The 11646-nt window shown below is 38.8% G+C and overlaps 1 protein-coding gene across 1 annotated transcript in view; it reads right to left on the reverse strand.

Moving 5' to 3' along the window:
- The window catches only part of LOC111867797 (symplekin), a 187126-nt gene that overhangs the window by 106617 nt on the left and 68863 nt on the right, over nucleotides 1-11646 (reverse strand). The window contains exons 9-11 of the mRNA XM_023857960.2: nucleotides 4299-4472; nucleotides 3851-3994; nucleotides 1998-2199 (exon numbers count right to left, since the gene is read on the reverse strand). Of these exons, the coding sequence (XP_023713728.1) occupies nucleotides 1998-2199; nucleotides 3851-3994; nucleotides 4299-4472 (520 nt within the window). The remainder of the gene's footprint in view (nucleotides 1-1997; nucleotides 2200-3850; nucleotides 3995-4298; nucleotides 4473-11646) is intronic.

Here is an 11646-nt window from a genome sequence, read left to right on the forward strand (position 1 = left end):
GTATCGCAGCCACAACGATGGTTTGTACGGAGCTGAGTCAAGAGCTAGTTTTTCAAAATGCTCCATGAAGATGTTGCTAACGATGGGTGAGAGAGAATTTCCCATAGCCATGCCATCTTTCTGTTGGAAGAACTTGTCGTCAACCTGAAAATAGGTGGTTTTCAAACAGACTTCCTTCACCTGAGGACGGAAACAGATCCAGTTTCCGAAACATCGTGTTTTTATTTGTTATCTTAAAAACCAGGACGATGGATAAAGTCCAAAAACCCAACATATCAGTGTGTTATACACCATCGTCAGAATCCTATAGTAACTACTTATAAACCCTTCTGCATCCCATAAGACTGTGCCCATCACCTTCGCAGCTGATAGCACTGTTTTTGCCTTCTTTTTTGATGGAGAATGCAAATGGTGCCATTCCATACTCTGCCGTTTCATTTCAGGCTCGAAATGGTGAAACCAGCTTTCGTCACCTGTCGCAATACAGAGCAAATAATCATCGCCTTCGTGTCGACATCTCTGCAGCAGTTCTGAGGTGATGGCTTTTCGCTGACCTTTGTGGTCTACGATCAATAACCGTGGGACCCAACAAGCACAAACTTTCCTACAGCCCAAGCTTTCAATCATCTCCTGTACTGCACTGTGCCATATTCCAAGTTTTTGGGCTATTGTGTCCACAGTCACACGCCTGTCATCTTGAATGATCTCATCCACTCTTTCCTTGTTGCATTCAGTTGAGGCTGTTCGAGGACGGCAGTTCCAAGGCTCATCTTCGATGCTGGTGTTCCCATCTTTAAAATGTTTCACCCATCTTCGAACACTGTTCGCACCCATGCACACACTTCCATAAGCACGCTGAAGTCTCTGGTGAATTTCTGCAGCAGGGATTTCCTTTTTCACAAGAAATTCGATGATAGCACACTAGCGAAATGACATATCATCGTCGGGCATTTTGTTAGGAGTGATACTGGTCACATGATGCAAGCTATTGACGTCACAAGACACTCAAGGTTAACACAACAGCTGGTTCCACCTACCACCGTACTAGCTTTAGTCTGCTGTTCCCTGGCTGCATGCAAAAAAAAGTTGCTCATGACTTTCAGTACGGCTTACGTATAATAATTCTAGACTTAAAGATGTTGATAATGCCAATTTTTTAGGTATGTATTTAGATTGTCAACTTAATTTGAAAAAACAATCTGAAAAATTATTAAAGAAACTGAATACAGCATGTTTTGTGCTCAGGAAATTACAATCCCTTGCCAGTGAACAAGCTCTCTGAATGGTCTATTTTTCTTATTATCAGTCTCAGCTTGAATACAGTATTATATTCTGGGGTTCTTCTCTAGTTATGAAAAGTTTATTTGTTGCCCAAAAAAGAGCAATTAGGGTTATGCTGAGTTTGAGTCCTGGAAACTCGTGTAGAGGTTATAAGAGGTTGGGTATTTTGATGGTTCCTAGCCTATATATCTATTCTATATTGATGTTTGTTGTTAGGAAACACAATTTTTTTCAAACCAACAATAATATTCAACATATAAACACTAGACAGTTTGGGAAGCTATATGTGTCATCAGTGAGATTATCTTCAATCCAGAGAGGCATGTTACATTCATCCATTATGGTTTATAATAATCTTCCTCAAAATATACAAAGGATGAGTGATAATGTGAAGATTTTTAAACATACACTGAAAAGTTTCCTCACAACAAATGCTTTTTATTCAATAGATGAATACATTTCTGCTAAGCATGTATAACATTTAATAACTATATTCCTTGTAATTTTGTTTATGAATGACAATGTAAATTATGGTTATTTGGTGCTTTTGGTTGTGTGTGGTTGTTTGCTGTTGATACGATTGTATTTCTGCAATCAAGTCTTATTTTGACGAGTTCAATATGCGGTCCAATTCGGACAACGGATCAGTGAATTTATGAATTATGTATGTATATAAGTACAGTTTACAACACAAATAAATGGTTCTTACATCTCACCTTCTCTAACTTTCCTGTTGAAAGTGGCAGCCAGGGTAGTGATGATTTTGGTGCGTATTACTGTCACGCCACCTAATGCTGCAGCTCTCTCTGCTTTCAAAATTCTCTGCACAGCATCAGCCATCATCTTTAACATCACCTCATTTTCTAAAGGTCGTGTGATCTCAGAAAGTTTCAATGTTTTCATGCGTTGTTTCACAGCCTGCAATTCCAGAATAATTTATAATACTCCACACAACCAGTTCTGATAAGGGTTCATGAAGAGCAGAAGATATTTCTGGAAGCTTCTTCATAAGCTCTGTTGTGTACTTTCTGGAGGTCCTCAATGGATTAAAAATATGTTCCTTCAGTGAACATCTTAACTTATTATCTTAGGAAAGAAGAAAAAGTCACACAGAGAAAAATATGGTGAGTGAGGGGTGTGATCGATTACTTGAACTTACTTTTTGGACAGAAACTGCAAAACAGACAGCACTTTCTTTCCACATCAGTTTTCACTGTTACTGACAACCAGTTCATTTCCTATCTTGTCATCTGCCTTCTAAAAACCTTTTATGCCATTCAGAAATATATATCCTCAATAGAAGTCTTCACACTACACCTCACATAACAGCTGGTAGATAAGTTGACAGATTTATTCAGTTTTGTTAAGAATATGCTGTTCAATTTTTACACCTAACACACTTACAATGTGCAGACATAACACCTTACATAAAGCCACATAACTCAACACTAACCAGGCATAGAATTACTGACATTTTGGACACTATCCATAGTCCATGGAGTAGCTATATCGATTGAGCCCAACTGAGTAGGCATTTTACCTGAGGATGGAAGTAGAACTGTCTCTGAAACGTTATTGTAAATAAAAACCAGCAGGATAGATAATGTCCAAAAATTCAGTAACTGTATTAGTACACCAGTGTCACAAATTTATAAATCTTACTGAGCTGGTTAAAATGCACTTCAACACACCATTAGGAGAAGGTTCAGTCTGTGTTTTGTTTGCAGATGGGGTAATCACTTTAAAAGCTGTTAGTGCAGTCTTATTAACAGCCACATCTCATGTACATTCATAGCTCATTTAATGAAGATGTACATAGTTCAGCCTGTGTGTCATTAAATGATGGGATGATTTGTGAATGAACTGAAAAGGATCTTGAAGGAAGCAGTGCTGGCCTAATTTGAGGTACCATACCAGCATCTTCCTGGTTGGAATGAGGTATAGTATAGTTGGGCTCTGTGTCAAGATTCAAGCAGTGTAATGAAGCAACTGATGATGATTACATCATCAGATTCTTAATTACACTGCTAGCAAACAGCAAACCACCTAAAAAAGGCAAGCACCATTAAATGTACACAAAACTACAAACTAAAACAAAACAGTTAAAAGAAGAAGTTAATAATAGAATAAAGTAAACAGGATTAAGAAAAGAAAGTGTCCTTAGGGGAAATAATATCACCACTGAGATGGGTGCAATTTAGATTTAAAAGAAAAGGAAACTGATCATATGGCATAATGCATCTGTTCTTGTGATCTGACTTTATAACCAAGCATATTGCATGTGAGCATGGATGCATCTTCTGTGGTGTAATTATACAAATAAACCATCCATTTTGTCTAGTAGCACACATGTTTATTTACTTTATTCAGTTTTTGCATCTCCAGTGCAGAATGTGATGACTGAAGCAACAGTGAACAGGAGGGAAGGGGAACAATGGTCTGTCCTAGGTAGGCCAAATTTTCTTTGACCTAACAACGTTTCTAGTAATGATTGCATATTGAATTCTAAAACATATACAAAAACATTCCATAAAAATGGCATACAAGAAGCACAACACTAAAAACATACCTTCAGAGAGCCACCAGATGGTAATAGTGTTGCAGCCTTTAAGCGACCCTCTTTCTCCTTTTCCATTAAACCACTTACAACAGTGGATATGGAGCTCTTGGTTGAGCTAGGCATTTCATCATCGTCATCATCAAGAGATGCAGCCTGATGCAGAAATCATATGAATTAATGATATAGGAACGTTAGTTTTAAGAGCTATGGTTTTTCATATATTTGCAAGAGTGGGTGAACTTATGATATCATTGTCTGTTCTCTATAAGAACCATGGTAGGAAACAGGAAAGTTACATTTTTATATATACACCACATCATCTCATAATATTTTAATTCTTTTCAGTTCAGGGTAAATGCTAATGAATTTGGGCAGCAAGATAATCAGTCATACTGCTATTACATGCTGTGCTGGAGACAGTGCACTTCACTGTGAACATCATGTGTAAGAGATGTACCTTCGGAATTACTTGCAGCTTCTTGGCCTGTCTTGCTCCTGGTCCAAGTCCAACTGCAGTAAGTTGGGTGGCTATGAGCCGAGCCACGTGCCTGATCTGACCCTGGGTTCCAGCTGCTGCTATAGGAGTGTACATGGCACTGAAGTTTGGTGGCATAGAATCAGGAAGTTTTGCCTAAAAACAAAGGCAACATTTAGGCTCTTCAACATACTCAATTACTGTAACAGGTTTAAACAAAACAAATTTACCTTGAAAGCACACATTATGTACACATCAAATAAGGAACAACTCATACATTACCCAGTATAGCAAAATATTGTTATGAGCCAGTGAGCCACTACAATTCACTCAGTACAGTGACAGGTTACATGCTGGATGGCCAGGATTTCATTCACAGCAAGAACAACAGATTTTGCTCTTCTCCATACTGTCCAAGTTGGCTGTGAGGCCCACACAACCCCCTGTTCACTGTGTACAGATGTGAAACTGACCACTCACCTCAATCTACTGCCAAGGTCAAGAATGGTGGAGCTATACCTCCAGCCCCTCATACACCTTCACGGTAACTTCAGTTACTATGAGCACTGTAGACGTTCACTGGTGAAAATATTCATCCAAAATACACTCTTCTAATATGCTAATATGTACAATTAATAATTTCAGCAAACACAAAGTACCAAATTTATAATAATTGCTATACCTGACAGCATATGACATCTATCAATATTTTATATGAACTTCTTAGTTAAAAAAACATTTGGAGTGGAAATTTTTGTTAAATTTGAAGCTTTTATGTAGTTTTAATAGAGACTGTCCAAAATGAAAACAGCCAATAATCAAACTGAACAACTTCACTCCCAAGAAAGATACCTGCAATCTATTTTAGGTGAGTTATGGAAAAACTCACCAGTCACATCAGAAAGTCTCAATATGTGTCCCCCATGCAGTGTGGCAGACATCCAACCAATATTCTATCTCTGTTCATGTGTTTCTCAACATCTCCAACATTACTGACTCCACTGTCAGTAGAGAAGCAGAGTAACTTCACTTGCATGTGGTTCGTGATGAAAAGTGTAAGAACAAACCAAGTACCATGTTTCTGACAGATGGTTACACTGCTGTGCATGTATAGAACTATTTCTTGGTTTGTGCAAAATGGTATCACACACCAGAATTTAAGATTTCCATGACTGATCAGTATAGTTTTGTTAGAAGTTCAGCCACAATTAACCAGACACATAACTGCCAACTGGAAACAGCAACTGCTACAAGGGAGTTTCATGCAACATTGTGCAGGCAGTATACTGAGGATGACACCTGAACAAGTCAGAGCCATTCAGGAAGCTTCCCGACTAAGTACAAAGAAATCTACTCAGTGACTGAACTACCAGTTATATACATATATATATCATCATCTCTGTCTATTAACATGCTGTCACGTCTGCATCAAACATACTTGAAATGTAGAACTGTTAACAAATTGTAAAATGTAGTCCTACAATAAGTACCCAAACCCGTGTCTTCGCTGACTGCTACCAAAACCTTAACAATCGTAGGCAACTCATTGCGAAAGAAAAAATCATGAACTTTTCTTCTTATTGCATTCCTCTCAAATTTGTCTACACTTTCCGAAAACTGTTTACGACGCTTCACCTACTTGAGTGACTTCAGAATGTGAGTGATCTTATATTCCCTAATCACACGATATATGGAAGAGTCGCTGACTCCTGTAGAATATGCTTTCTTAACGATGTTGGCTATTAAAATGTTCGGATTTAATTGTAATTCCGTTTTATACACATTGAGGATCATTATGTTTTTTCTGATGAGCTTAATGATTTCCTTTTTGGTCGCTTCTTAGGAGGACTCAAAATCTTCATATCTTTTTCGCTCGCAGTCTCCGTAGTGGACATCGTGCACTTACTCGCAGCAAGCCAGCACTTACAGGAACAAGAAATATAAGTTTCAAAAACACTGTTCAATCTGAATGCAGGCTAACGTGCGTCCGAATGCAGTGAGTACACTGAAGTAACTGCACACTTTGTCCACTCCTTGCTGTCAGCTGTGGCGATGAGGGGCTTGCTTTGTTTATGCTAACTGTCTGGTCTCCGCGAATGGACTATAACAACAAAACATTTGATGTGTACCTACACTTTCACCTCAAAGAGATTACATGTATCTTCATTGGAACTGAAGTTATTCAGTTTCTTTATTGACTGTGTTTATTTCATACACCTTTCTATATGCTATTATCTACCAATAATTTTTGCAGCAGGAATGGAAGCTGGTATTTCTTGGGTTATAAAGCTCCAAAATAATAGTAAGTACTGTTATAAAGTATATTTAAAAATAGCAAAAGTGTGCCATGGCAAAGTTCAATGATCTATTGAGGAAGAAATGTGATACTCAGCATTTGTATTTTACATTTAATATTGCATTAAAGAAACTTGTATTGGAAAACATTTTCAGATTGGATAAAAGTATTATTCATTCTAAAATTATAGTATATACAGCTGTAAGAGTGCATGTGAATTAATGAGTTAAAGCATCTATACTCAGTAACAGAGGAGTATGACATAATAAATTGGTACCACTGTGCATCATAACCAGTGTCCTTCACAAAGAATGGTGCTGGTATTAAAGATGGGGGACTTTTTAAAAACAAAAACAAATTGCAGCATATGTGAATTTAATAAAAGTCTGGGATGTTAATTAAAATGAACGTTTTTCGTTATTTGAACCTACATTACACCATTCTTTTATTACAGTTAAACTCTCATTCTTGGCTCCCACATTTATATGATTTCTTTCAGTGAAAGATGAAGCTCTATGCTGCTAATATATTATTTTCCAAAATTTAGTTTCCTCAATACAAGGATTTTCTAACAGGTTATACGTCAGATTTTGATTCATACTGTAACGTGTTTTTGCCACAGAAGACGCCGTTTGGATTGTTAATTGGTTTATTTAACAACCCACAAGTCTTGGCTACAATTAATTATAACACTTATGGGTTTACACAATTTACAACCCTACACAATATTCTATTCACTCTATCTTCAGTAGTCTACACGTATTAATTACGCGGAGCTATATAAGTGTCACTGTATTACACACTCCCAATTACTTCTCAGTTATCACAAACTATCACTGATTATCACACACGCGTCCAGTTCTTCTTTCCGCGACTCCTGCTAGATTCCAACTGTGTCACTCCTGCTCACACACTGACTGACTGACTGCTGACTCCAACTGTCTTCGGCAGCCGCTACATTTCAACTGTCTTCGGCGGCTGCTACACTTTATCCTTTATGAGCCGAAGGACACCGTATGGGTATGCGCAGTCCACACGTGCATACAGTGTTTTAAAATCTAATTTTAAGATAGAAATTCTTGTTCTACTTACATTATTTTTGGACACCAGCTTTATAAGTAGACTGTCTTCCCTCCTGCATCATCTAACTGAATGTTGCATGTCACTGAATGCAGAGTCCGACGTCGCAATTCATGCACTTTGTCCGTAATTAACTCTGTTTTCCACATGAAGCACGCATATTCAATGTTAGTCTCGTATTAGCAGGAAGTAAGCCAGTGATGGCGAGTGGTGTCCTCTATTCATAACGCTTATAAAACATCACAATTTCAACTATGCACCATGGCCCCTTTTCGCATTGAAGAAGTCGAAATTGAGAGGCCGCTCGTAAATCACACCATTCAGAATGCGTTATAGTTTATTCTGAAGGGACGTGGAAGCAAGTGGTATGAGGTGATATTCCAAGAACTGCCTCTGCGTGGATAGCCCAACATACGTGAATAAAGAAACACGAGTTTCATAAGGTAATGTAGGATAAGAACTCTCCCACACTCGGGTATAAAGGAAGCCTACGTGACTGGAGAATGTGCAAGTGCATAAACATCCTCTCCTATTGCCAGATAAAAAACACAGACAGTGCATCAGCACCATGCATTTATACTGCAGAAACGCTCAAAATTGGGGAAAAATTTTTTTGGAAGCAATGTAACAATTTTTACAGATTCTAAAATCTGTAAATTACAGTATCTGATTCTATATACTTTCTAGATAAAAGTAGCGTTTATTTCGTTCGTTTATCACAAAAATTGTAGAAATCACAGCATTTTGAGTAACATGATTACAATTTTTATTACTCTACAATGGTGGACATTTAAATTAATTCCGTCCCGCTGCCACTATCGGAATTTAAATGGCCCATCAGATAAAGGTTAACTGACTTCGTAGGCAGTGTAGTTCTCTTATAAACCCTCAGCCGGACAACAGGAAAATGCCTTGCTTCCTTGTTGCCTAGTCGCGTGTTTGCAGGTGTTGCTGGGATTCGCTGCCAGGAGTTGTTTATGGCTACGTAGCAACTGCGCGTCCCGTGTTACATCACCGCGGGGAAAGGGGTGTTGACTGGCCTATTACCATAGAAAAGGCAATGCTCCGAAGGTCTTACGTCACCACTGGTGGGGGAAGGGGAAGGAGTGTTGACTTGCCTGTTAGCGTAGTAACAACAGTGCTCCGATGCTGCGACATCACCACTGGGGCAGGAGGGGGTGTCCTCCATAGCACAACACGTCACAATACTTACCTTTCAGACCTTGAATTAGCATTGAAGGGAAATTCTCTGTTCAAATATGACCGGCTCATGACCAGACCCAAGTTTAAGACCACAGCCTGCACTGCACGCCAGTAGCAAATGTTGTGCAGTGCTAACATTGCCTCTACCTAGTCTTTGCATGCACACCGCGTCATTCGGAAGAAGGTGCGATGTTCTCTGTGCTGACAATGTTGAAAGGTAAAGGTAAAGTTATCCCTGTATTTATTTATGTAATTAACCACTAAGCCTGATGGCATATGGGGGAGTGAAGCTATAGCCCCACCATTCCTGACCTTGACACTAGACGGAAGTGAGTGGTCAGCTTCACACCCTGACCAGTTTACTTCAAGGATACAGTCACAAGTACCCACGAGATGGGAGGCTGGGTGGGCCCCAAACCCAGTCAGGATACTGTGGAGTAGAGAAAAATTTCTTACTCCTGCAAAGAATTGAATCCCAGCTGATTAGCCTGTTGCCCGTTGCTATACTGAGTGAGCTACCCCGGCTCTGTCAACATTCAATGTGTTTTTGAAAATTTTATTTCTCTGAAGTTACTTTATGGTAATGGCACTGGCACTGAATTGGAAGACCGTTAAAACTGAGAAAATAATAGTTATTAATGACATCAAAAGAAATCCAACCATGCCAAGAACAGATACATCACAGCATCTTGAACTGACTCTGTTGCCATTGAGAAACATGTTACAAAAAGCCTGAATTCTTTTTATCTTTCCTGGTTTGACCACAGACCTTACTGTGTAATTACTTTACATTTTGTAATAATGTACATACATAGTTCATAATTTCACTGATCCGTTGTCTGATACAGACCAGATATAGAACTTGTCATAAAAAGACAAGACATTATACTATTGAATCACATTTTATTGCAATAAATTTGTAACACTACAATTCCTCATTTTTTAAAATTCATATTGTGAAGTTACTACTATCATTAGTGATCAAGTTTTTGTATACAGTTTATATTGTGAGTTTCTAAGTATGTTTATTGTGTTTTATGCACTTCTGCTGCTAATGTTGTCTGTAGGAATGTTGACGTCTATGGGCCAAAAACTCTGTTGATGAAACATATTGTGACATGTTGTGCAACGGAGGACCCCTACCTCCCCAGCGGCATGTGGCGGTAATGTAGCACTCTCGTTACTATGGTAATAGGCGAGTCATCACCCCGCCACTCTCCCCATGGTGATGTAATGCACAACGCACAGCGATGTGCCGAGCGGAGCCGAAGTGAGCCGAGTCCCAGCACACTGGTCGCTAGGCAACGCGGATAAACAGTGGTTGCGACAGACGACGGTAGCAACAGTGATGCCCACCACGTGGTTGTTTTCTCGTTGCACTGCTGAGGGTTTATAAGGGAGCTACACAGCCGCCGACGACAGTTCTCAGTTCGCAAGTTACAAGTTACAGACGCGTGTGCAAGAATCAGTGATAGTTCGTGATAACCGGTTATATTTGGAGTGTGTAATTCAGCGAGACTTGTATAGCTCCCGCACTATTAATACGTGAAGACTCTTGAAGATAGTGTTATGAGATTTTATTGTAGGGTTTGTAAAGTGTGGAAACCCGTAACATTGTTATCATTAATTGTAGCCGATACTTGTAGATTGTTAAATAAACCAATTAACCATCTCTACGGCGTCTTCAGTAACGAAACACGTTACAATATCTTGTACTGAACTAATTAAACTATTATTATTATTAGTTACTATAGGATTCTGATGATGGTGCATAACACACTGATATATTGAGTTTTTGGACTTTATCCATGGATAAAGTCCAAAAACCCAATATATCAGTGATTATTATTATTATTATTTTCACACACATGTTAATTACATATTTTCTTAATGCATAAAGCTTTTAGGCCTTATTCGCTCCATTACCTACAGGGTTTCCTCCCTGGAGAGTCTGTATGTACAATATTTTACTTTAGTCAGGTCCAAGTTGGAATCTGCCTCAGTAGTTTGGAACTCCATCACCTCGACAGATGCCAATAAGCTTGAGCGCATCCAGCAGAAGTTTGCGTCCTCTGTTTTTAACATTTTGCCCCTCATACTTCATATCATTATGCTGATGCTATAGAGAAATTATGTCTACAATCTTTACATAAATGGAGACATCACCTTGATGCACTTTTTCTTGTTCAGGTCTTTCGTGGTCTTAAATCCTGCGCTTCTCTTTTGGAAAATGTTAGCCTTCATGTTCCTCCCAGCAGTCTTAGGGACTTCTCATCATTTGGTGTTTGTCCCTCTAATAAACACTGTCCTTCTGCTCAGTGTGCCTATGCTGCCAATGTGGTGGGTAAAGATCTCGACATATTTGCAATTGGAACAGTTCTGTCAATCATATTTCGCATATAAATGAACAGAAAGTTGGAATCAATTAATATATTGTAACGTGTTTACGTTACTGAATACGCCGTAGAGATCGTTAACTGGTTTATTGAACAATCTACAACTAACGGCTATAATTAATGATCACAATATTACGGGTTTCCACACTTTACAAACCCTACAACAAAGTCTCTTAACACGATCTTCACTTGTCTTCACGTACTAATAACGTGGGAGCTATACAAGTCTCCCTGAAATACACACTCCGAGTACAACTGTACTACAGCACTCACTATGTCTTGAAAGCACACAATACGTCTTCCGCTCGCTGACTTCTTAGTTATCGCTCACTCGCAGGCTGCTATGTTTCAACTG

The sequence above is a fragment of the Cryptotermes secundus genome, unplaced genomic scaffold (assembly GCF_002891405.2).
Source record: "Cryptotermes secundus unplaced genomic scaffold, Csec_1.0 scaffold536, whole genome shotgun sequence".
In the NCBI taxonomy this organism is placed as follows: Eukaryota; Metazoa; Arthropoda; class Insecta; order Blattodea; family Kalotermitidae; genus Cryptotermes; species Cryptotermes secundus.